The sequence below is a fragment of the Neofelis nebulosa genome, chromosome 5 (genome assembly GCF_028018385.1).
Source record: "Neofelis nebulosa isolate mNeoNeb1 chromosome 5, mNeoNeb1.pri, whole genome shotgun sequence".
NCBI classification, from domain to species: domain Eukaryota; kingdom Metazoa; phylum Chordata; class Mammalia; order Carnivora; family Felidae; genus Neofelis; species Neofelis nebulosa.
Genome location: NC_080786.1, coordinates 61,176,324 through 61,203,810, shown reverse-complemented (window position 1 = coordinate 61,203,810; position 27,487 = coordinate 61,176,324). Strand labels below are relative to the sequence as shown.

Here is a 27,487-nt window from a genome sequence, read left to right as displayed (position 1 = left end):
TTTAGTTATGCATCTCCTATATTTATTAGCTTTTAGAGACAATGGTGATTTCTTTCCATACAGATTGCATTAGGATATAACACAGAGTTGTGAAAAAATATTGGTTTCTGGTGGTGAAGAATCTTCTGGTAGCTTCAGGATTCCATCCAGCGTTTTTAAGTTTGGCAAACAGGAGAACACTCTAAAGCAGAAGTGAAAAAAAAAAAGAAAAAGTAACCGTATTGAACAAAAGCATTGTATTTTACTTACTGTCTTTATAAATAAGTGCACTTTGCCTATTGTTACAAGAAAGTTGAGTGGCTATCATTTTATTTTGTTTTGTTTTTAATCTATGCAATAGGGTTCTAATAAAATACTATTTATGTGCATTGAACTGATCACCCTGCTGTAGCTTGCCCTCTCAGGAGCTACTGTATGGTTCTGCCTATTATAAATATAGATCAGAGAAGTAGGACTGCCTACAGTCTGTTTTTATAAGAGAATTTCAGTCCAGTTTCTACAAAACCCTATAAAGAAAAAAAAATGAGAGAATTTAGCCAACTAACCATGAGAGAAAGAATGAGATAATGAGACATGTACACATCATGAAGTTAAAAGTTTTTAAAAATGGAAAAAGTAAAGAAAGCACATATTGTTTACTGCTAATTAAGGAAGAATTCTCACTGTGAGTTATAAGAAGACGAGGGGGTCGAGAATAACCTTGTGCCGCATGATTTTCTCATGACAGCATTTTTGAAGCTCACATTTTAAATTTATACCTTCCAGGTTCAGGAAGGTGTCACATACCCCTTCCAGGTTCAGGAGGGGGCCTGCACGTCAGCCTCGTTACACAGTAGTCAAATACCTAGCAGTATGAGAAAGTAGTGTTTCCTTTCAAGTGGACAGCTTTTCTAGATCTGGGAATTCTGTGGCCCTGGGATTTGCCCAGGATGAAAGACCCCGACATGCCATGTCAGCTAAGGGTGGTGTTGACCTCCTTGGAATGCTGTCATTGGCTTCATGATTTGCTTAGCACTAAATGCTTCCTGCACATTATCATATTTATTCCTCACACCAGTTCTGTTAGGTTGGTTTTTATCCCCCATTTTAAATCACTTATCCAAGATCATAAAGCCTGTAGGTGACAAAGCAAAGATAAAAATCTAAGTCTTCTGGCCCTAATGTTTAGACTTAGCTGACAGGAAACCCTAACCACTACTTCCTTTCAAAAAGTCAAACTATGGTGAACTAAGATCACATTTTCTTCTGAAGAACGGTAGAAGAGTTTGCCTATGGGTGTCCCAGGAAATGGGGCTACCTTCTACCTACTGGGACTTACACTATGAGCTTTATCAGTAAGTTTTTTCTCTTTTGAACTGTGCTCTCTTCTTTTTGAAGGATCTGAAACAAAGGGGGAAGGGAAAGATAGTCACAATCTAGGTGACAATGATCAAGAAAATCTTACACTTAAATCATTCTGATCCTGTTGTAAAGGGTCACTGAAAGTCTGGTCCAAATCTTGATGTAGAGATACCCAGAAACAAAATGAATGCTGTTACGATCCTAAAAGTGTGAATTCAGGACCAGGTTATAGCCCAAATTTGGATGAACTTGGGACTTCAGTTTAGTTTCTTAGCAGAAGTGGATACTTAAGTCCTTTACTCATGCTTTAAAATGTCTGTATCTTTCTGTTTAAAGTAACCCTGTACTACCCAAGTCAATACAACCTGACATTTTATAGCTTGAACGCCAGTCTATATCCACCTTGGACTCAGTCCAATGGAGTTAATGTTAGAAAATAGAAGAGCCTCATTATATCCCTCATTCTCACATAACTCTATACCACATCATAGTGAAGACAGATTCATAGTGAGGCCTCAGGGCATATCAGATTTCAGACAGTGAATCTTAATTCTATTGTTGTAAGGCATCCTTTGAAGGGAGGCAAATCACTGAAATGGGATCAAGGTAAAACCCCACATATAAATTAACAAAACTAAAAGGTAATGCTAATTTTCTTTATGACTAGAAATGTGCCTTTTTTGGAATGGTGTTGAAATGCCCAGCTAACCCTCCTCTGACTGTTGCAAATATAATTTTAAACTTCAAAATGTTATTATGGTTAAATGTTAGTTCAGTTGTAAAGCAAATGTTCTGCTAGTTTTCACTTACGTAAAAGCAATTTGAGAATTTATTATCACAGAACATGCATTTTGCCTTCGGTTAACAGTCATGGGGGAGACAACGGCAATAATGAGATTTATGTAGGAACAACAGAGATTACAATTTTTATTTTGACAATCTTTTGTTGTACATCAGGGGTTGAGGAGTCTAATATTAGGTAGGCCTCTGGACTACTGTTGTTGTCATGGGAAAATGGCAGCTTTAGGAAGGAAGGTAGTGAGAACTATGTCTTTTATTGAAGTTGAATGTAGATGAAGGAAGTAGTCATAGACCAGGTATGGCACCTAGAGATGATCTAATGCTTCGTATGATAGATCCAAACTAAGACATGAGTTGACTTGTCATTTGGGGGGCAAATACAGTTTCTAGAACTCAGTCGCTTATTATTTTAAGTTCCCGCAAGTGGTGCTGGGAATTAGCTAGGGAGAAATCAGTGGGCATAGAATTTCCTGCACGCTCCAAGGTGTAGACTGCATCATTATCATTAGGAATGTCCCAGTAGTGACAAAGAAATTAAATGGTTTATTCTTCACAGGTTTTCAAGGACTTTCAACCACTAGGGTAGATTGAATCAATTATTTCTTTGTATTCACTTAATGGTGCCCTTGTGGTCCAAAGGAGTGAAAATAAAACCGGAGAATAAACAATTTATAAAATTATCACATGGACCTCAATAGGATTCTACATGTAGAATTTTTTTTAAAGACATAATATCTTTTAAACATTAGATAGAAAATGCATAGGATTTGAAAATCTAAAATGAAGCATCTTTGTATATGTAAAGTCACATTACAAGAGAAGCCTAAACTTTTAAAGCAATCATAAATTAACTCAGAGAAGAGTGTATTAAAGATTTTTTTTTAAAGGTCAGCTTAAAGTTCTTTAGTTGAGCTCAGAAGCATGAAACATTCAACTCTTAGTAGATATGATAAATATTTGCCAAGGGAATTTAAGCTAGAGGGGAACAACTGTTAAAGTGTAACATTCAATAAAGAACATAGATGACAAAGGTGTTAGGGGTCTTACCGTTTCCGGTAATTTTGGTGAAACTCACAAGGGTTCCTCTTGAGCATGAGGGATTCTAGTGGAGTGCACTGTAAACTGGAGAGCCCAGTCAGAGACTCAATATGGTTTTCAGCCAAAGATAAATGCTGTATCTGGGGTATCTTTGGCAATTGTTTAAAAGATGTGAGATGGTTTTTGTTCATATTTAAAACTCTGCATCTGGATAAAAAAATATAACACTTGTCATTTGTCTCCCAAAAAGAATGGTTAACTACCAGATCTCGACCATAACCCCTCAAAGGAGTGAAAATGACATTTTCTACAAGTTTGGTTTGTAAAAGAAGAGAAAGATTTATACTAAAATATTCAGAGAAAATAAGCAGAATATATGAGACTGTAAGTTTGCTGAGGGCAGGAATCTGTTTTCTTTTCCAATGTATACACTTAGTACTTGGCATAACATTTGGTCCATGGGGGATTCATGATATGTGCCAAATGAAAGAGTGAATGGCTGCATATAATCTCAGTGATATAGTAGTACACAACAGACACATAATAACTTGTGAAGAGTATTGCCTCCAAGTACTGAGATTATAGTTGTTTTTTTTCTTAGCTGACAGGATGCTATATTGAATGCTGTATGAAAATGAAAACTTAAATGCTATATTGGAAAAAAATAGCATTGTAAGTCCGAAAAAAAAAGTCTTTTATATAAAAAAAAGAATAAAAGTTATCCTTAGGAGAAGAAATGTGTGTTAGGCATTTAAGGTGAATATATTTTCCTGACATATGATGTTTCTCAGTATTTTTGCCTTAATTGTGTAAGACCATGCAAATAGAGGAAATGATTCCAAATCTGTCACTGACACCTCGCCTTGAGGAAAAATTCCTTTATGTACACGTTGGAATTTAATACCATGAGAAAAGCACAGGGAACTTACTTATGGGCCCTGTACTCCATAAGGACACTTAGTAGATAATTATTGGTAATGTTAAAGATGGTGCTAAACAGAGTGCTTCTACACAACGGTATTAGAAAAATTCAGTTTGAACCGCCCCCCACCCCGATCTCATTGTAATTTTTTTCCACATCTATTCATTTCCTTTCTTCCTTCCACTCTACCGCCATATGGATATTTCACACCGTCCTAATCACACATTTGATAATTTGGGGTTTTTACTCTTTTCCAGGTTACACAGAATCTTTAGAAGCACTTCAGTACTATGACAATTTGTAATCGAAAACCCAGCCCAAGCAGTTCCTGTCTCTCTGCCCCCCTCTCTGTCCATGAAGTCTTTTCTTTTCTTAGCTGCCAGTCATTCTCTCATTTTATTTTATTTTTTAAAAAGTTATTTATTGAAATTCAAATTAGTTAACATACAGTGTAGAAGTGGTGTCAGGAGTAGAACCCATTGATTCGTCACTTACATATAACACCCAGGGCTCATCCCAACAAGTGCCCTCCTTAATGCCCTTCACCACACACAAAAACAAATTCAAAATGGATGAAACACCTAAACATGAGTCAGGAAACCATCAAAATCCTGGAGGAGAAAACAGGCAGCAACCTCTTTGACCTCGGCTGCAGCAACTTCTTACTAGACATGTCACCAGAGGCAAAGGTAATAAAAGCAGAAATGAACGACTGGTATCTCATTTTCAACATCCATCCATCCCTCCCAGGCTCTCAGATTCACCCCGTCACAGATCCCCAGTTAGCAGGATGTTAGGCAAGCAGAGCAGCAAACCCAGTGTGGTGTTTTCCCTGGGGCAGAAGGAAGGAGGCTATGAATATACACGCATCAACTTTTTTCTCCTTTTTTTGACATGTTGATTTGGCAGTTGTAAAATTTGAATTGCAATTACATAATTTTATATTATATATCCTATTTCTAATGAAAGAAAAGCCAAAAGAATACATCTAGAGAACACTAAAGTTAGGTGAAGTCTTTTCTTTAGTGACTGTGGTTTCTCTTTCTCTTTTTTTACGTTAAGATAGCAAAGATTTGGAAGTTTATTGATCCGGATCAAGTAAAGTTCAGATACTCCAAGCATCTTTTAGTTCAGTATTTCTAGAGCATGCCATGTGATTATTAAAAAGTTTTTTCGTTGTATGTGTATTTAAAAAAATATAGCTAATGTATCACTATTATATCCCTAGAAGAGAGTCTGGCAAAAACAAAAACAACAACAACAAAAAAACCCCTCAAAACCTCAAAACCTGAATGAATCAATATCAACTGCCATTGAGTTTTTATTTATAGTAGTGATATTAAGTTTCTTTTGAGAATTTTTACTTAGATATTTTACAATTTGTTAAAAACAACATAGGTAAAATCAAATGCTAGGCAAATCTGCCTAAAGTTTCCAAGGGGTGTTAAACATGATTGAAGATAACCCAGGCACATTGCATATTCTGACCCTTCTTCCGTCTCCAACTGTTTCCCTCTCCTTTGTGGCTGTGATGGTCTTTTTGTTGCCCTGTCTCAATCTATGCTGAGGGATGTATCTTAACCTGCTCTAGGATTTACCCTTCCCTCTTGTGGCTGCCTGATTTCCTTCATCTTCTACTTCTCTCCTGAAGACCTCTGTCTGTTCCTTGGATTGCTATCAAAGCTCACAGCACCTATTTTTGTGCCTGGTGAAGCTGACAGAGGCTCTCTACAATCCTGAGCAAAAAGGCAGATTATCTTTTAACATCAGGAGTTTGGGATCCTTGGAAGACCAAAGAGTCTGCACATTTGTAAAAACTTTTAGTTTGTTTCTGTCTCTATTCTCACCCTTCCATTAGAATGTGACCTTGAAGCCAAGATTCTTGCCAACTATCTGTAGAGTCTTTCCTCACAGGTGCTCAACAAATATGACTGACTAAAAATCTCTATCTTACAACAACAGTATTTATATAATATAATTGCATTTCCAGTGTACAATAGAAGGATTATGGCAAACTTTTCTGCCAGTATGATTCTACGATTGCAAATTCCTCCCCTAAAAATTGCTGATAATACTAATTTAGAAAAGAATAGATTTTGCCCTCTAAAGTGTGACATTTTGACATATAAATTTCCCTTTTTGCCCTTTTTGCCTTGTCCAGGCATCATTTAGCACCATCACCTTTAAGACCTGACCATATGGCCACGGTATGTGCAGACAATAGTCACATATGCCCACATAGCAAAGATTTGACTCTAACTTAGTAACTAGACATGCTAAAAAGCAAGTACCTTGGCAATCTTATGGCACTTAAGTCCACCAGTGAATTATCCACTAACCAGAGGGTTTCGACTCGAATTAGTCTTCTAAGAATCCTGTTAAAATTTGCAACTTGATAAGGGTCCCCCAAATCCTGAAATGAAAGGTTCAAATTCTGAAGGGAAAAATAAATAAAAAGAAAAGGCAAGTTCTTTGTCAACTTTTAAAAATAGTTCTTCATTAAAAATGTGTTTAAATATGTTATTTAACTATGTTATTTAAATACGTGTTAAATATGTTATTTAAACCAATAGTTTTCACCTCTTTTGTGTGTGTCCTCTAAAACACTCACACATCCAAACACTCACAATTACCTTGCAGATTCATTCTCAGATGGGGGAGGTAAAGATCCTGACCTAATCCTGATTAGAATGACTTACAAGGTTGGAGGTGGGGAAGGCAGGATCCTGAAACTGAGTCTGAAATTCTCTAGGGGTTAAGGGAGGAAAGGATGACATTCTATCTTGGAATTACTGATTTGAATGATGAGTTACCATTTAGCCTCCTTGGAAATACTCAGAAATCACATTTAAAAAGGTTTCAAAGTAAACTACCATCATTCAAAAGATGAAAGCTATGATTTTCTTTTAAAGTAGTTAGGAATACATACCTAACGATGACTTAGCATATTTCACAGATAGTAGATACTTTATGTTTGCTTTTAACAGCAGTCAACTTCAATTTAAAGAAAATTAAAACCACTTTTGGTGGTTTTACAAGAGCATTGCTCTTGTAAACTCTATTCCTAAAAGTCAACTTAACTTTTTTGTTTCCGCAATTTTACCATCAAGTTCTGTCAATAAAATTATTGAATAAAATGGCCATCCCTTTTTTTTTTTTAATTTTTTTATTATTTATTTTTGGGACAGAGAGAGACAGAGCATGAACGGGGGAGGGGCAGAGAGAGAGGGAGACACAGAATCGGAAACAGGCTCCAGGCTCCGAGCCATCAGCCCAGAGCCTGACGCGGGGCTCGAACTCACGGACCGCCAGATCGTGACCTGGCTGAAGTCGGACGCTTAACCGACTGCGCCACCCAGGCGCCCCTGGCCATCCCTTTTTTAAAAAACGAAGCAGAATGATTTAATATTTTAAAGAAATATAGGTATCTCTATCTTTAAAAAGATCATTAAAGTCTTGATATTTTTAGGCATTAAACATTATAAACTTTGACACTTTAAGTTCCATTTTCCAAAAGTATAAAACATCTTAATTCCAACATAAAACTTAAGAAATGATAAAAGATTATATCTATCATTTTATATTGAATGCCACCACCTCAGAGAGGCATTTTTTGGACCACTATGTCTCAATTAAGTTTTCTATGTTAGTTAGACATAGAGTCTGCACATTTGTAAAAACTTTTAGTTTGTTTCTGTCTCTATTCTCACCCTTCCGTTAGAATGTGACCTTGAAGCCAAGATTCTTGCCAACTATCTGTAGAGTCTTTCCTCACAGGTGCTCAACAAATATGACTGACTAAAAATCTCTATCTTACAACAACAGTATTTATATAATATAATTGCATTATATTATAGATATATTATAATAGATATTATAATAGAGTTTCTTTAGCCATTCTCCTAGACTACAGTTATCTCAAGGCCAATTAAATTTTCTATGATAATTTATGATGAAGCCTCCATTGGCCTTTGCAGTATATCCATGGTTTAAATGGCAGCTATAAAGAATAAATGGATATATACACTGAAATGATTACCTCTAAAGATAGTTCTGGGAGTGGAGGTCAAAGTTTCAGGTGTATTAGTTAAATTTTTTAATAAATAGGCCTATGGTGTCAATTTTTAAGAGTAGAATGTATCCATCCATTATATATGAAAACTTTACTTTTAAAAAGAAAAGAAAGCACTGTGTAGGGAAACAATATTCTATTTTTATATCTGCCACTACCAAGATATGTAACTTCTGGCAAATCAATTCTCTTTCTGAACCTCCCTCTCCTTTTTGAAAGGAAAGGGTTTAGACCAGACCCTCTCCAAAGCTCCTTCCCACCTCCTAATTCCATAATTCTAAAACATAAATGGCCAATCTGTGAAACAAAAGAGGCCATCAAGAGGCCCCACTGAGCAGGTTTTAAACTCAGTCTTATTTCTGGAAGGCTTCCTAAATTCTTCACGTACAATTTGGTCACTCTAAGAAACAAAAATATTGGCATCCCGCTCAACAAAAATAATGTTGAGACATTGATTTGCCCTTTCATTGCTACCAACACAGCCTTCCCATTTATGTGTTTACTGCCCAAGATGACTTGATCAGGCCAGAATTAGAGGCTTGAAGGATCACAACCCCATAGCTTTGTAGTGCCCAGGCTGACTGATTACAGGCACTGTTGTCAATGATATTGGCTTCATCAGTTGGGTCATTTTCAGCACCAAGAAATCACAGCTCCTGTTTTTCACTGCAAAAGTTTTATTTGTTCCAGGATAGTTGTGTTCAGACCAAGCTGGCTGCTCCAGCTGATGAAAATTTTTGGCGTAATGCATTGTTCAAGGGATTCTAGATGGCATCATAAACTCACTGATACGGAATGTTGTCCAACCCTTTGATATTCATTATTGTCAAACGGAACAATTTCATTCTGGGGTATTTTAAACTTCTCCAAAATCGAGCAATATTAGGATAAGACACAGGGTAGAAAATAAGTAACATGTCATGATGAAGAAGAGGTGAACAAAGAGATAGAGAAGCCCATACACCACTAGTTTTAGAGAAAACTCCGAGGAAATGCTGAAAGTTTTGATATTTATGCTAGCAATTGCCCTTAAAATGGGGGGGGGGGGGGGGCGGTCATAACAGAATCAATGTGGAAAAGAGACCCTTTTCTGTCTTTTAAGCTCTCACCGTGCAGTCCTCCCAGTTTTCTTGTAGCCATGTTTCCCATTTGTTTTTTTCAAGGACTCTTTTCCGAGCGGGTAAGACACACTCCTCCTGTCTGAAGAGCAACTCTTCTGTGGAGGGTCCTGGGCAAAAATCACAAGGTGAGATCTTGGAAATAGGTTTAGGGCAGCAGGACTGACATCTTCACTTGATATTTGTGGGATTTTTTTGTTTGTTTTTGTTTTTTGTGGGTTTTTTTTTTTTTTTTTGAGAGAGAGAGAGAGCAAGAGAGAGGGGCAGAGAGAGAGAAAGAGAGAGAGAGAGAATCCCAAGCAGGCTCCTCACTGTTAGTGCAGAGCCTGATGCAGGGCTCGAACTCATGAACTGTAAGTTCATAGCCTGAGCTGAAACCAAGAATCGGATGCTTAACCCACTGAGCCATCCAGGCACCCTTCAGTTGACATTTGGCCAGTTTTTTTAAACTCCCATGAGATATCAGAATTGAGGAAAACATGAGTTGGCCTGTAATATGCCCAAATAGTGTGAGCAGTAAAAAAAAAAATGAGCTAACTTTTAACCTTACATAAATTATTTCTTGTGCACATAAGAAAATCACCAGTAGAGTAACTTTAGTCTCACATAATTTTCTCTTTGGGGATATGAAGTCATTCGTGACTTTCCCTCTCTTTTGTTTCTCTACTCAGTTAGCCACTTGGTTCTATAACCTTTCTGCTGGAGAATCTGTCCCCTTCCTTTTCAATGTCTAGATCCTCATATCTCCTCCCTGAACAAGAACTACTTTCTTGTGGATCTCCTTGTTTGAAATCTTCACTCCTTCAATATAAATGATAGACTTTTCTAGCCTTCTAGAAACACAGCTTTTTGCCACACTTCCATGTTGAAAACATTTCAGAATTTTCTTACTGCCTACCAATTAGAGATGGAAAATCCTGGTTTGTCAAGCAAGGTTTTCCGCAATCTTTTTTTTTTTAGTTAAAAATTTTTAATGTTTATTTTTGAGAGACAGAGAGAGACAAAGCATGCGTGGGGGAGGGGCAGAGAGAGAGGGAGACACAGAATCTGAAGCAAGCTCTAGATTCTGAGCTGTCAGCACAAAGCTCGATGCAGGGCTCAAACCCACAAACTGGGAGATCATGACCTGAGCTGAAATCAGACAACCGACTGAGTCACTTAAGCGCCCCAAAGTTTTTGACAATCTTATCTCAATCTCCATTTCCACACTCATTCCCACTATTTCACAACCCTGTTGTCCTCCAAATCAGGTTTGCACAAAATTTCCATGGTTAATGAAAGGATATCCTGTTTCCAGTCTGAGGTTGGGTGCTAGGTGATTGTGTATCTCCAGATGACTAATTTTAATTTTCTGAGCTTCAGTTTTCCATGTCAGCAAAAATACAGGAAAGACTAGAATCAAGGGCCTAACGTGAGTTGAATATGATGAGAAGTTATGTTTGTTTGAAGTTCATACTGCTTTATAAAAATACCGATTTCCAATTCCATTAGAATGTATTTCTTTATTAGCAAGTATAACTCTATTGTGTTGCCCAGGAAAACTACAGTCTATTATGATGCTAACTGGGCCCCTGACAGCAATCCTAAGCTCAGTGATTTCAAATCCCTCCCACTCCACAATATGTTTCTATGAATCCTCCCTGGAATCATTTGTGTACATTTCCCCCACGCCATTTTTCTGGAATGCACGATTCTTATTTCACAGGTGAAAAGAAAGAGATATACTAAAGAAAGAGGTGACTAAAGGCATCAGGAACAAACTTTGCTTTTGTGGCAGTTTTGTCCAGGCTTTGCTGGGAGATAATGAGTCCATTTGTGAAGGATTTATGGAAGGCAATAAAAGAGTCCAATATTTCATTATTTTGACACAAACATCTCTTCTTTCATCAGGTGCAGGTGGAAGATTAGGTGCAACCTGACCTTTCTGGTATTTCTCTCATAATGAACTGTACAGTTTCCACCCAGGAAATCACATAACCCTGAAGTATCCCAACCAATTTACAAATAAAATATCCTTGTGTTAAGTGTTCTTCCTCATTGATTAAGCTGATTGGAATTAAAAGTCACAGAACTGGAAAAAGCTGGATAATCACCTAATTGGGCAGACCTTGGGCTCTATTATCTTTAATACACCCACCCGAAATTTGGAAGCTTGCTTTGTGCAAGAGATATCCCCAGACTTATTAAACTCTGCCCTATATTGTTTGTTTGAGTTCTATTGATCTTCTGTTCTTTCAATTATTATTTTTTTTAAACAGCTTTCAAAGATCTCTTTGAAGTTGGAAGCCAAAGGTCACTTCCACTGTGAGGAATTATATTAAATTGGATTCTTTCTTTTTTAAACTCGGACTTGGTTGGTAATTGAAGATATATCTTAGCAGTTGAGAACTACAGTCTGGAATATCTGACATCCTTGGAATGTCGACTTTTACCTGCCATCTCTGAGCTGGTACTTTGTCCCCTCACTGGATTTGTAACTTAGCAGCAGTGACTGAATTGACTTGCTGAGGGATTTTCAAATAGAAGGCATCCACAGTTGAAAGAATTCTGCCAACAGTTGGCTCTTTTGCTTCATTTAATTGGGAGGAGTCAAGTCAGTCTTGATCTGGCCATCAAAGCTTTGGGAAATTGCTGTTTATCACACGCAAGATAACCTTTCTTTTCTTAAGAACTCTTCCCGGATGTACAATTGGGGCAACTGAGATGAACTGAAGTAGTTTGGATGGGTGTTTCAGGATCTAATCTAGAAGAAGGGTAATTGTTACTAGAATGGTTTTGAAAAGCACTTGTCTATCTCACATATACACGCACAAAACTTAAACTAAATTAAGGACAGTGAACAAGGGACATCTATTTCCTTCACGGTTTGAGGTGATGAGATTTTCCCATGTTTTCAATCCCCTAGATCATGCTCCATTCCTTTTACAACTAGTCACTTGCAAGAGATTGGGTGTTGTTAATGGTCTATGGAAGGAAAATGTGCCTTATCTCTGCAGAGCGATGATTCCTCTGCATGAATGGCCACTGTGGTCCTTATGTGGGATTAGTTTTGTTGACTGATGACCTTAGCACATGACCTGGCACTTAAACCGGGGAAGGAGAGAGGCCACCGTGCTCTCTTTACACATACTCATTGTCAGTTTACTCCTACATCTGATTCCCCTGTCATCCCTCAGTGTCTTCAGTTCAGTTCTCTCTAAACCTCAACTCTCCATCCATGCTCGGAGTACAATTTATTTTTGCCTCACTGTGGCACAATCATCAACCACCACCACTACCAGCACAAACACACACACACACACACACACACATGCCAGCACCCTTACTGTATCAGTCTTTCCACTGTCTATTCAAATTTCTTCCCTCCAGACTTCCAAAACTAGTATTTTTACAGTATGGCCCTCCGATCATCTGCAACAGAATTTCCTGATAATTTTACAAATGCAGATTCCTGGGCCCCACTTCCTGCTAACCACATCAGATTCGTTGAGAGTTGGGCCTGGAAAAGTGCTTTTTCCACAGGCCTCCAGGTAATCTGTCCACACACTGAAGTCTAAGAACCAGCTGAAGCTGCTCACTTTGAACCCTAGTAAGACCTCTCTTCCTTTTACTGATGGACTCCTTATTCATGTGACACATACGGCCTCTACTTCCTTTGGCCTCCCACCTTCCTAATTCCCCATAATTTCTTGCTCTTTGAAAAGTATTCTCTCTCAGTCCCCACAGAGCAACTTGAGTTTACCTCTAGTAGTACTGTCTACTAATATTTTAAAACTAGGAGTCAGTGCTTAGCTGCAAACAAAGCTGACAGAGTTAAAACGTAAGAACATATTTTACCCAAAGTTTCAGAAAATGATGCTATTTTAGTCCATCTTTGTCAACTGAATTTGAGTGAAAGAAGAAAGGCATTGTGTGGTAAAGTGATGCTACTGGGAGAGGGAAACAAGCAGGCGAATATATTTAAAGCAACTTCTTCTAAATCAGTATTACAATGGTACAGTATACAAATAACTGCAAATCTGTAAATACAGATGGAAGATAGCCAAGATATTTGATGTTTTGTAATGACTAAATACCCACTGCAGCCAAAATTATGTCTAATATTATTTCATCAGCTTATGGTATATGCAAAAGAGACATGAGAAATGGATGGTGCTTATTCTTACATACTGTAGAATCCATTGAAAGCTATAACAATTTGGGGCTCCTGGGTGGTGCAGTCGGTTAAGTGTCAGACTTCAGCTCAGGTCATGATCTCACTATTCATGAGTTCGAGCCCGGCTTTGGGCTCTGTGCTGACAGCTTGGAGCCTGGAGCCTGCTTCGGATTCTGTGTCTCCCTCTCTCTCTGCCCCTCCCCCGCTTGCACTCTGTCTCTCTCTCTCTCTCTCTCTCTCAGAAGTAAATAAACATTTAAAAAATTAAAAAAAAAAAGAAAGCTATAAAAATTAAACATTGTGTATATTAGGGGCTAGAGATAACAATTCTTCATACTGTCACAGTAGTGCACTTGTAAAGTCTGACAGAATGAGAAGGAATAGAATAACATTAGTTTATTCTACCAAATTTAACATGCTTAGTGAAAATATAAAATAAAACTCCCTGGTTTATTTAGATTCCCAATTGATGTTTTAAAAACCAATGATATAAGTAAATCAGGTTAAAGTGATTCATCAAAGTGACAATGTCATTCATGATCATTAAATATTGTAAATAATAAAATTCCAACAAAGATCACTGGTTAAATATATTTAGTAATATCCATATGATGGAAAGATAAATGACCTTTAAAAAAACATGTTTTGGGTAATATTTAATAACACGGAAGAAATGCTCCCAATAACGAGATAAGCAAAAAAACTCAAGATACAATTTTTTTGTACAACTCCGTGAAGAAGTATGTGAATATATTTTTCAAAAAAAAGGCTAAACAGAAACAAAATAAATCACAGTGGTTATTTGTGTATCACTGAATTACAAGCTCATTTTCATCTTTCTATTTTTCTAGTATTTAATACTGAACATTCATTATTTACATAACCAGGTATGTGACCGTGCTTTAAAGTGGCTTCACTAACTATATTAATAATTCTGTGGTCTTGATAAAGAAAATTTTTCTACCTGCAAGTAATATATTTGTTTCCCCAAGTAATGTTTCTAATCCACAGATACAATCAACTCAGAGCACGTACACAAAGAACACATACATTTGTTCTTTACCTTCTCTTATTCTTGGGCAACGCAGCTGACTTCCTTGAATGTCATGTTGTTCTACCTTGTGCCAAGTGAGGAACTTAAAGGAGTCTGATGGAAGCTTTAAAATAAGAGGAGAAATAGCATCTGGTCATACGCGATTCATGTACTTTTATGTGTAAAAGTAACACAGATCATCGCCAAACATTCAGCCACATTGAACTGCAAATACCTGACGGTGTCCTTATAGAAGTCATTTTAGTTCATTTTAAATTATGTATTCTTATACAGATTAGCATCTCCAACACCTGCAACTGATTTACATCTGGTGATAAATGACAGTAGTAATACATACATATACCCATTCATGAATCCGCTTTACAGCACCTCTGATAAATCATTCTTTAATATTTATTGAATGTATATTAGGGGCTACAGCTAACAATTCTTTGCAGTCACACTAGTACACTTATAAAATTTGATAGGATATAAAGGAATAGTCAAATATTGGTTTATTGTACCAAATTTAAAATGCTTGGTAAAAATATAAAACGAAACTACCTGATTTATTTAGATTGAGAGATCTCATTCCCTTTTCTGTTTTATAACAGTTCTAATTATCGGCGGCTCTTTATTATACGTGACCCCAAGCCTCTCTAACTTGCTTCAGTTGTCAAAGTTCTGCCTTTTGAGGCTCCATAGAAGTCACATGTGGCTACTATTTTAAGTAGTACGATTTTAAGATAACGATTGTCATCTTCTTTCTAAGTCATACCGTTATTACTCACAGATCATGGCATGGCTGACAAATCATTATATGATTCTCCTTGGAAAGAGTTCTAATTTATTGACATTGTTCTTAAAATGTGTAGCCAGTATTGAAAGAAATATTGTAGGTCTGGTCATCTTCCTTGTTCTGGACAGTGTATTACCAACCAGACTTTGTGCCCACATCATATTTGGGGCAATTTTTTATTGTTTACCATTATGGAGGCTGTAGTCAATCAAAATTCCCCATATCTTATATGGTATATGATAGTCTCAAGGTTAACACAAATGAAAAGGCATATTACACGGAAAAGAGTGTTCTGTTAAATACAGACACCATACATTCATTCTTCTGTTAGCCAGTGTTGTATACATAAACAAACAAACCCAGAATATTTGATATAAAGAAATGTCATTAGAGTATTTGGAACAACTACTTTCATCTCACAGAGAAGCATTGCACAGAGCTTATGTTTTGCTTGAGCTGTAAATTTGTGTGACTAATACTAACATAAAAAAACAAACAAACAAACAAACATTTCCACCACTGAATAAGCTTATGAGGCTCTGGACTGAACTAAGTGAAGCATTTCCCTTTGCTACAGGACTCCGCAGAGCTATTATTTGCTAATATACACTGTGAGTCTCTACTCACAAAGTGTTCCCCTGGACTTTTTAAATCATAAAAACTTTTATTTTTGAAGCAGCACAGAGGGCTTGTGCATCTTGTGAAGCAGAATTTGGAACATGCCGACTCAGAAGAAATTGATAAGAGGTGGCTTTTTAATAATCATTTAGCTTTGATTTTTTTTATCTTCATTGCTTACTCACTAATGACCATGGCTGTTCTAGTAAATACCTCCATATCTTCATTTAAAAATAGAGTAACAAGGGGCGCCTGGGTGGCTCAGTCGGTTAAGCGGCCAACTTCGGCTCAGGTCATGATCTCATGGTCCGTGAGTTCGAGCCCCGCGTCGGGCTCTATGCTGACAGCTCAGAGCCTGGAGCCTGTTTCAGATTCTGTGTCTCCCTCTCTCTCTCTGACCCTCCCCCGTTCATCCTCTGTCTCTCTCTGTCTCAAAAATAAATAAACTTTAAAAAAAAATAAATAAAAATAGAGTAACAAAATCTCTCTACCTTATTGATAGCAAAAAGCTAAAAAGCTAATGAATGCTTGAGCAATTCTTTGAGATAATCTGAGGATTTGCTAATATGATTTTATGGAATTCACTCATTCTTTGGAAATATTATTTAAAAAACCAAGAAACATACATTTTAGATTATTGAGGAATGTGATCCCTGGACTATTCTTGGCTGTTGAGTTCACATGTTTATGGAAGCTTCGTTCCCAATTTCCAATGTGCTTTTGGATTGTTTTTTCTTGCTTCTATCATAGAATAAAAATATATTAGAAGTTAAATTCCCTGGAGTTGCCATACCCCATTGCCTTTTTGTGCTATTTCCTGATGATCTTACTGGAAAAAGAAGAATCTAAGCTAAAGCTGTATTTGAGAAGAAAGTTTCCATTTTTCAACCGACATCTAATTTTGTACAAAATACTGTTTGCCTTTTTAAAGGAGTTCTGTGGTTGATTTTGGGATTTCTGATATTATAGGAAAATGAGCTATTACATTTCTCTGTTTATGTTTATGTGAGGTTGTCAATATGCTGCAGTTGTGTGACCACTGCTTCTTCCTAAAGGAATTGTGAATACTTGTGTCTTACCTTTTTGTTGTTCCTTTCTTAATTCTGATGGAAGAAGTGATTAATCCATTGGTTCAATAGATATTTCCAAAGTTGGTTTGCTTCATTTCATTTCACTCATTTATTCAAAAATATATACTGTACCCTGCTGTGTGTCAGGCACTGGGGATATAAAGTTAAATAAAATATGGCATTTGTGCTTGAAAAACTCGTTTCCTATCATTGGAGAGGCAGATATTTGGAGTAACCCATCTTGATCCAGGGGGCTAGATGAAACAATTATAAATGAAGGAAAGGAGGGAAAAGCACATACGGTTCCACTGAGATGTCAGAGGGGAAAGTCTTGGAAGTGGTGAGTTTGGCAGGAAACCATTTCATCTTGAGGACAAAGGACATTCCAGAAAGAAAGGAGATAAATCTTAGGCCAGAGACAGAATTTGAACTCAGCAGGGGAAAGGAAGGGATGCCATTTCTGTTTTTGTGGTCACTGCCTTTTCTATTCATCTCCAGTTTGCCTTCCTTCCCACTGCAGCTTCTTTCCATTTCCCCTCTGAGTCAGGAGTGAGGGTGTCAACATTTCATTCCTTCCCAATTACAAGGGTAGATTTAAGAACTTTGTACACTTATTTTAAAATGTTTAAAAGAGGCCAACTAATCTTTGACAAAACAGGAAAAAATATCCAATGGAAAAAAGACAGTCTCCTCAGCATATGGTGTTGGGAAAACTGGAGAGCAACATGCAGAAGCATGAACTTGGACCACTTTCTTACACCAGACACAAAAATAAACTCAAAGTGGATAAAAGCCGTAAATGCAAGACAGGAAGCCATCAAAATCCTAGAGGAGAAAACAGGCAACAAGGGCTTTCACCTCAGCCACAGCAACTTCTTCCTCGACATGTCTCCAAGGAAAGGGAAACAAAAGCAAAAATGAACTATTAGGACCTCATCAAGATAAAAAGTTTCTGCACGGTGAGGGAAACAATCAGCAAAACTAAAAGGCAATGTACAGAATGGGAGAAGATATTTGCAAATGACATATCAGATAAACGATTAGTATTCAAAATCTATAAGGAATTTATCAAACTCAACACCCCAAAAACAAACAATCCAGTGAAGAAATGGGCAGAAGACATGAATACTTTTCCAAAGAAGACATCCAGAAGGCTAATTAATGGACATATGAAAAGATGCTTAACATCACTCATCAAGGAAATACAAATCAAAACCACGGTGAGATACCACCTCACATCTGTCAGAATGGCTAAAATTAACAACTCAGGCAATGACATGTTGGCGCGGATGCGGAGAAAGGAATACTTTTGAACTGCTGGTGGGAATGCAAACTTGTGCAGCCACTTTTGGAAAACAGTATGGAGGTTCCTCAAAAAATTAAAAAGTATAACTACCCTATGACCCAGAAATTGCACTACTAGGTATTTATCCAAAGGATATAGGAGTGCTGATTCAAAGGGGCACACGCACTCTGATGTTTATAGCAGCACTATTGATAATAGCCAGAATATGGAAAGAGCCCACATGTTCATCAACTGATGAATGGATAAAGAAGTGGTATACACACACACACACACACACACACACACACACACACACACTGGAATATTATTTGGAAAGCAAAAAGAATGAAATCTTGCCATTTGCAACAACGTGGATGGAGCTTGGGTGTATTATGCTAAGTGAAATAAGTCAATCAGAGAAAGACAAGTATCACATGACTTCACGCATATGTGAATTTAAGATACAAACAGATGAACATAAGGGAAGGGAAGTAAAAATAATATAAGAACAGGGAGACAAACCATAAGAGACTCTTGAATACAGAGAACAGAGAACACCGCTGGAGCGGTGTGGGGTGGGGGGATGGGCTAAATGGGTAATGGACATTAAGGAGGGCACTTGTTGAATGAGCACTGGGTATTATATGTAAGTGATGAATCACTAAATTCTACTCCTGAAACCATTATTACACTATATGTTAACTAACTTGGATTTAAATTTTAAAAGTTCAATGCAAGATAAAGTACATTTTATGAACTTCGCATTAGGTAAAGAGCAAACGAAAAGTATTTACCAGGGATGATATTCCAGAATCTGAATGTGGATGAAACCTTCTGTTCCTTGACAGAGCTGACCGAGTGTATGACTCACTCAGATTGGAGCAATACGATGAATCAGATGCACATATCTGACTGCTTGTGTTTCGACCTGAGGAGCTGAGCCAAAGACAATGCTTAAAGTGTTTGTGTATCTCTTTTAAAATCTTTAAATGTACATTTCTTTGTATATAGCAGCCATAGCAACAAATTATAAGCACCAACCTTTCCACTGAGAGGATAAATGATACCCTAGAAATTTATCTAGATCTCAGAGGGACTTTGACATAGTCCTAAGCACATTTCTTATGGCTAATAGTCACATGAGGCAAATTCTCCCCAAAGATAAGAGGGTCTGCCTAGACTGTATGTCTTAGAACAGTAAATCTAATGGTACAGAGAAAAGCACATACATCCTTTCAAGATCTGAATGAGGAGGTCAGCCCTCATAGTAAGACATCATTCCTAATGGAGCTACCGGGGCAGACTGGTACAAGCAGGCATCCTTAAACTTTCTCTTGGTTTCCCCATTAATCTGGCTTACATTTTCCCTGGAATTTCCCCAAACCTCTTATACTTCTACAAATTGGTGGCAAACAAATAAAAAATTCAGGTTCTTTAATCAGTTTTACTCACTTTGAAATATTACTCGACCATTTTGCTTAACAACAGCCCAGTGCTCTCTGTATCCCCATTTTTATACCCCTGAGATATAAAACACCCTTTCTGCTCTCCTAGAGCAATTCTCTGGTTCATTATTCATTGTTTTTCTTACACTTTTCCCTATCTCTTCAGGAATAGTTGCAAGTTTCTCTTTCTGTAATTGGCGCTGTACATTATTTTAAGCCAATTTTAAAATAATATCTAAATATGCTTTTTCATGTTAAGTAAAACTATACATATCTCTCTTTCTTTCTGACCTCTTTTTACTCTTGATAGATCATTTTTCAGGCTCCAAGAATCTTAAGACAACCCTCTATATTTTATGGCACAATTATGCCTCGGTAGCAATTTTGCTTACAAGAAACTACACATCTCTTGTATATGAGGTTGCCTTCATAAAGTACAATTTAATATGTCTTTTATTTTCCATGTATTAGCTGAGCTGGTACACTAGAAGAGCATAGCCAGTACATCATATTCCACAAATAGCATTGCTGTGTCATTAAAAACAAAACAACTGGGGGTGCCTGGGTGGCTGGGTCGGTTGGGCGTCTGACTTTGGCTCAGGTCATGATCTCGCAGTTGACGAATTCGAGCCCTGTGTTGGCTCTGTGCTGACAGTTCAGAGCCTGGAGCCTGCTTCGGGTTCTGTGTCTCCCTCTCTGTTCCCCCCCTGCTCATGTTCTCTCCCTCTGTCTCTCTGTCTCTCTCTCTCCCAAAAATAAATAAACATTTTAAAAAACCATACCCTATTATCAAAGAGAAAATTATTCCTCCATCTGCACCTAAATAACAAATCAAGAATTTTATCTTAATTATGTGAAAAAGTCAGAAAATGTATGTCTCTCATATCTTTCCCACTTGAGCAATTCATTAATAGTTTGGATATTGTTTCTTGTAATTCGCAAAGTGTGCCTTGCCATTGAAACAAATTAACAAACACTAGAAGAAAAACAGCAAATTGTGTGAAATTTGTCATTCCTGAGGCAGGTAAATCCTGTGATTGATAACTGGAGTTTTGGTCACCAATTGGGGAAAACACTGGGAGAAAAGGGAATAACATACTGGGATGAACAGGATGAAAGTTTAGCTGACTTTTTTGGTTCATTTGTTTTTAATAAAATATTCTAGCTATTTTCTGCCAAAATGAAGTTAGGAAACTAGGATAATGAACGTGGCTGAATCTTTCATCAGTGATTGTTGTCGTGTTACTCTAAACTTCATTGATGGTTACACAGTGTGAATAAAAAATCCGGAGGTCTTCTTCTCCCTTGTTTTTAATCTAATGTATGAGAAGTGGTCATAGTTTACTTATCCAATCTCTCCAAAGAAGTCACAGGGGAAAAAAAGAAAGTCACATAATTAAAAGATCTGACAAGAGAGATCCACTTGACCGGCTTTTACTGTATTTATCTTGTATAATGCTACAGATTAAGTACAATCATTTCAATGTGAGATTCAGTTTAAAAATAACTCAAAATCATCTCATCATCTTAGTTTACATTAGATGACTTGGGGATTTAAAGTAGAAGTCCTCTTTATGCCATTATCCTGATTACTACTAGACATTTATTAATAATAGAAGTTAATTAAAGCTTGGTAACACAAATAAATAGGCTGCTAACATCCCTAAACTCTCTCTGTCTGTCTCTCTGTCTCTGTCTCTGTCTCTTTCAGGTTATCTGAGAAGATTCTAACCAATAGATGACCAGTCTGATTGTTATTCATGTGAAATTTTTTCCGAGGCTCCAAAGTCTAGTTTCTATCTGTCGCATTCTCATTGCTCTCCGGACCCACACCAGGGGGCAGTGTCTGAAGAGTGGTGTGCTGGAACCTTGTGGTAGAAACCAGAGGGGCACTCTCAAAATCTTCTTTGTTCTGTTACTTCTGTCTTCAATTTCAAATAAAATTTTTCTTTGGTCTGATTTTTTGGGAGAAATCTCAGCAGTAAGATAACTTCTGAATCTTTGGTTTAAAAAAGAAAAGAAATGGGGCACCTTTTAGGTTATGTTTCTAACTTCCACTTCATCTGCAACTTTTTTAAGTTTACTTATGTTTTTTTTTTTTTAATTTTTTTTAACGTTTATTTATTTTTGAGACAGAGAAAGACAGAGCATGAACGGGGGAGGGGCAGAGAGAGAGGGAGACACAGAATCTGAAGCAGGCTCCAGGCTCTGAGCTGTCAGCACAGAAGCCGATGTGGGACTTGAACTCACGGACTGCGAGATCGTGACCTGAGTTGAAGTCGGATGCTTAACCGACTGAGCCACCCAGGCGCCCCAGTTTACTTACTTATGTTGAGAGAGAGCATAGAAGGGGCGGAGAGAGAGAGAGAGAGAGAGAGAGAGAGAGAGAATGAGAATCGCAGTTAGGCTCCACAGGCGTAGATTCGGACGTGGGGCCGGAACTCACAAACTGTGCGATCTTGACCTGAGCCCAAGTCAGTGGCTTAACTGACTGAGCCACCCACGTACCCCATCTGTAATGTGTACATCGCTGAAGTCAAAGCTGCAAGACCTCTAAGTCCTAGGAATCTGAGGAACAGATACTTTAGCCAAGGCACTTAGCATCTCTAATGGTCAGCTCCCTATGTTTAATATTCAGAAGACAATGTAGACTCTGACCGATAGTGGTTTTTGTTTGTTTTGTAACATCACTGCTATGATGACGACTACGACTATTACAATATAATAGTTTTATAGTTAACATTTATTAAGCACTTGCTATGTGCTGGGCACTGTACCAAGGGCTCTACATGGATTAGCTTACTCGTGTAAGCATCACAGTTACCAAATAAAGTGATCAACATGATTATTTTGTTTGTATTATTATAACACAGTGAACATTATCGTTTATAGACGAGGACACTGAGGCACAGAGAGGTGGTGTAATTTGCCCAAGGCACATTAAGAAATGATCAAGTGTTCTTACCACGATGATTCAGATTAGCTTTACATAAGCCACTGTGATTCTTTAAATAACTGTAAAGCTGTATCATCATGAGGGTGCAACTGTTATGAAGGAAAACCATTAATACTGATTTTCTTATTCCGATCGCTCCGCCTAACTACATATAAATAATAGCGCTAGTTAATATGACATGTAAATCTGAGCAGCTATTTACTGAAAACAAAAGTTACGCCTTGAGTAGTAGAACCCATGAGAACACCATTCCAGATAACATCAAGCTGTTTTTAAAACCCTCTCCTATTCCCCCTCCACAAAAGAAAATAAAACCAGACACATGCAGTTTAGCTGGTATATTGGTTTACTCATTTTTAATCTTTCTGCCTGCAGTGAACAAACAGTTATCATAAATTACAAATCTCAACCCTTATGAAAGAGCAATTAATTTTATTAATGCTCCAATATAAAGCTGCCATGGAGAAGGTGCCATGGTTAAAAGTATACAGCATTTGTCAGCAGTGATTTATAGTGTCTTTAAAATAGGTGGCATTATCTGAATTGGCCATCTATTCTTAGTTTTAAAAAGTGTAGAATGGCTAACAAGAAGGAATCAGGTGAGCTGAGAGTGCTGGATAGAAAGCAACAATAACGTAACTTATCAACTCATGAGCACCTTTCGTCAGAAGATTGCGACGTCCTTTTTCAGTCATGAATTTATAAGCCTCATAAATTGTCAGCTGCAGTGGGTGCTATCTGTTTAATTAAAATGTCAAGTTGGTGATTATGTAAGGCGAGTGAAGGGGGAAATGGCGGATGGCCTAATTTCTGAGGAGAAGCTGAGCTCCTGGGTTGAAAGAGGTATCGTTGGGCACCCATCATACAAAAGGCCAGGGGACTCCTTTTAGACACCTACGGTTGTCAAAATTGTGTTTATATGACTCAATTTCTAAACATCCCATTTATATTCACTGCCGCATCATGAGAACTTTGTGTTTAGGAGGGAAGGAAGGAAGCTCAGTCTTATTTCTCAGTTAGCCAAGGTCACTTTTCCCAAATCCTCAACCTCCCTCCGTCTCTCCCAAAAGTATTGTTAGGTTCTCAAATCTTGTGGGATCTTGCTAAAACCAGGCACTTCTGAACTAAGGCCTGGAAGAAAATTTCCATGGACTCTGGAGCATTAATTTTGGATGAAAGGAGATATTATTCTAGCCTTTCTTATTTCCTTGACCTTTCTTCATTTTTATTTTCTTTTTTTTTTTTTAATCCAGACTCCCTGCGCTGTCTGTGCCTGTATTTTATTCATTTGTAATATGAATGTGATTGTGCATCTCTGTATAGTAGAGATGATAATGAGGTAACAGAAACACTCTAAATGGAGTTCTTATAAAATCAGGAAGAAATCTGATGCTATAGTGTGTTCGTGTCCAAAATGGCAAATTAGGTATACAGGTTTTTAAATTTCTGATGGCTTTAAATGAAGTTCCTAAAACTAAACCCATTCATTGAGTAAATAATAATATACCCATAAAATGTAGGGGTGGAAAACTTTTTCCTTCTTCCACTCTAGGTTCTTTGGCTGGTCTAATCGTTAAATTTGACATAAGATAGATTAACAGGAGAGAAAGATTCAATTTCATACACACGGGAGCCCATGAAGATATGAGACTCAAAAACGTGACCAAATTTCTTCCAGACTAAGAGCTATTTTTTTTTGTAGGCCCCACACCCAACATGGGACTTGAACTCATAACCCTGAGATTAAAAGTTGTGTGCTGTACTGACTGAGCCAGCCAGGTGCCGCAGAAATAATAAATTTTTGAAGAACTGACAAGTCAAAGAAGTTTGGGCTTGGGGTAGTAAATATTTGTTTACACAGTCCTCTCAGCCCTAAATACCCTCTCTCTGGTGATAACAATGCCTTCTACCCTCTTGGTGCAGGGAGGGTCCCTCACATGGGAGATTTATTTCCTGCTTTCAGGGAGACAGAGGAGGATCAGAGTCACTTTCTTGTACTGGCTGTTTCCTAACTAACTTCATTCAAAGTAATCGTTATGCCAAAGTAGCATATTTTGGGTGCCATATCTTTTTCCCTTTGAGTATTGTTCCAAAAAACTATGTGTTTTACAGATATCCCCAAAGTATGTCAGTACCCACAACCTGAGATTTTAACAGATATATCTTAAATTACTTAGATTGTTGATTCTAAAACCACGTAACAATATATCTTGAGAAAAGCACAACTAGAGTTGTCATTTTTCTTGTTCTGTCTGAATGAGACAGATTTAAATTTTATGTGAACTTGTATTCTTTAAATTTTGCATTTTTTATTCTTTTTTTTTTTTTTTGAGAGTGCACACACGAGCTCAAGCGGGGGAGGGGTAAAGGGAGAGGGAGGGAGAGAATATTAAGCAGGCCCCACACTCAATGCAGAGCCCGAAACAGGAGCTCACAACCATGAGATCATGATCTGAGCCAAAATCAAGAGTTGGACACTTAACCTACTGAGCCATCCAGGCGCCCCTAAAGTTTGAATTTTTTTACAGGATGCATTTCATCCTGTTCTTCAGCCCTGTGAACATTCTTATAAGCACAAATAGGCCCCCAAATTAAGGTACAACAAAAGTAAAAGGACAAACATCTATCCAACTTCTCCAGAGGGAAATCTCGTAAACTTCAAAAAACAGTAGTGCGTTCCCTGACATTTATAGAAGCATAGATATATTTCAACGCCAGAAGCAATGAAGAGAGATTGCAATACCACGATGTTTCCTCTATGAGAGGATGTTTAGAAATTGTTAGAACTTTATTGTAACCACATATGTAACTTCCACTTAGAAGGTTTTCAATGCTTGAAGAATGTTTTACTACTCTATATGGCGTTGTAGCAGAAAATTCAACCACCTACAACACTACAAGAGAGAAGAAGAATATAAACACTATAGGTTAATAAGCGATTGAAGTAGATCTTGTGAACGGGGATAAAACTGTAAAATCCCAAATGAAACTGACTGTGTAAGAGGAAGGTAGTATGAATAAGCCCCTTGTTTTGCGATGTGCAGAAATGTGATTGAATGAATACTAGCACTAAGAAAGCATTTTTTCTTTTTTTTCTTCCCTCTGTCCCTCCCATCATCATTCCTCCCTCTCTCCCTCCCTTGCTTCCTTCCTTCCTTGCTTCCTTGCCTCCTTGTTTCCTGCTTCCTTCAAAATTTAAAGATTAAAGTTTAACTTGTAGGCTGGGCATCACTTCATCACTTTTTACACTGTCTCTAAAATAATTCTGTACATATTTACTCATTTAAAGATAATAATATTGGTCATAAATACCATTTCATGGCAGGCTCACAAATAAATCTCCTCTGGTATTGTGTATTAAAGGTTGTTAGCAAGTTGGGAAACATAAAGTGTATAATTTCTCACAGAACTTCTTACCCATTTAAAAACTATTACTTCATGTGCCCATTTCTCCAAATTATGACAGTTTTTAACACAAAAATCAACAACACCGAGGCACTGTTTGAGATATACACGGCTTGCTAACAAAAACAGAGCTTTGGTAAGGGAGCTGCTTCAGTCTCTAAACCCTGCACCTAAACAAGATTCCTCTCTCAGCTACAGGCAGTAAACGGAAGCTATCAATAAATTTCACACACTCATATGAAACCACGTTTATAATCCTGAAAACTGACGGTGCAAGTGTCGCTTTTTGAAAGATGAGAGCCAAGTTACATACCAATAGAAAGACAAAAAAGCTCAAGAAACTTGAAAACTCTGTAATTGTATATTTTCTAATAATTGGCATAGTTTGGAAAACATTTATGGAACAGCTATGAAATTTAAAAGTGAGGAGGGGTGCCTGGGTGGCTCAGTCGGTTGAGCGTCTGACTCTTGTTTTTGGCTCAGGTCATGATGCCAGAATTGTGCGATTAAGCCTCACATTGGCTCTGCACTGAGTGTGGAGCCTGCTTGGGATTCTCTCTCTCTGTCCCTCTGCCCCTCACCCCTGCTCACGTGCTTTCTCTCTCTTGAGAAAAAAATTTAGAATCTTAGAATAGAAGAGTCAGGTAACAAGGATTGGGTTTTGGCCTCTTAATCTGATCTTTGGCTCTACTGAGCTGGTAAAAGTTCTGTTTTCTCCATTTAAATTTAATTAGTTAATAGATATTAACTAATATTAACTAATAACTAATAGATGTCAGCTAATAGCTATTTCCTTCTTATTTTCTCCTCTTTCTACGGAAATTCGCACATGCTCTCCCAAAGACCCCAGTGTATCTAGAGACATACTATTCCTAAAACAGTAAGGCCACCTCTCTCCGTTACAACGATCAAATAAATTGCATTTGTAGCCAGCTGCATCAGTGTTGGGAGAGAGGGCGGTGGTAGGGTTTTCTTCTCTCTCAAAGCAACTATCATCGGTAACACAGGTTGCGTGACTTTATATTTTTAAATGAAATGTAATCCAGTAACACTATCTATGTTTGTTTTCTCTCAAGTAACGACTAAAGTTACTTTTAACATTTCGTTTTTCTTACCTTTCCGACATGCCTTGCTGGTGCATAAATTTCCTCTGGCCTTCATAAAGCTATTTTTCCAAAGACCTTTCTCATCGTGTTCCGGGGAGGGGATATGAGAGCTGTCCACCAAGAACCTGCTGCCTCTTTGGGGGGTCTTCCATGTATTCACTGTGACCAAGGACACAAGCTGTTACCTAGCAACCTGGCCTTTTAGGAGGTATTGTTACCAATCTCTTAGAGCTCATCAAAGGAATTCTTGTGCTGCTGGAGCAGGGTAACAGTGAACATTGTTTCCAGGGAGTTGTCTTCACTGCGGTGTAACTGAACCTTG

General features: G+C 37.6%; 1 protein-coding gene across 3 annotated transcripts; it reads right to left on the bottom strand.

Moving 5' to 3' along the window:
• On the bottom strand, positions 1–27,487 carry LOC131512130 (uncharacterized). Of its 3 annotated transcripts, XM_058730427.1 has the most exons (8): positions 27,175–27,481; positions 19,048–19,189; positions 14,512–14,605; positions 9,284–9,402; positions 6,394–6,536; positions 3,190–3,387; positions 1,319–1,380; positions 1–181 (listed from the first exon to the last, which is right to left on the bottom strand). In XM_058730427.1, exons 1-7 carry the CDS (start codon positions 27,198–27,200, stop codon positions 1,332–1,334), a joined length of 771 nt encoding a protein of 256 aa, XP_058586410.1. In that variant the 5' UTR covers positions 27,201–27,481; the 3' UTR covers positions 1–181; positions 1,319–1,331. The 3 variants fall into 3 exon arrangements, with proteins under 3 accessions (XP_058586410.1, XP_058586409.1, XP_058586408.1); XM_058730426.1 differs by lacking the exon at positions 1,319–1,380 and having other exon boundaries at positions 6,394–6,515; positions 27,175–27,487; XM_058730425.1 differs by lacking the exon at positions 1,319–1,380 and having other exon boundaries at positions 27,175–27,485.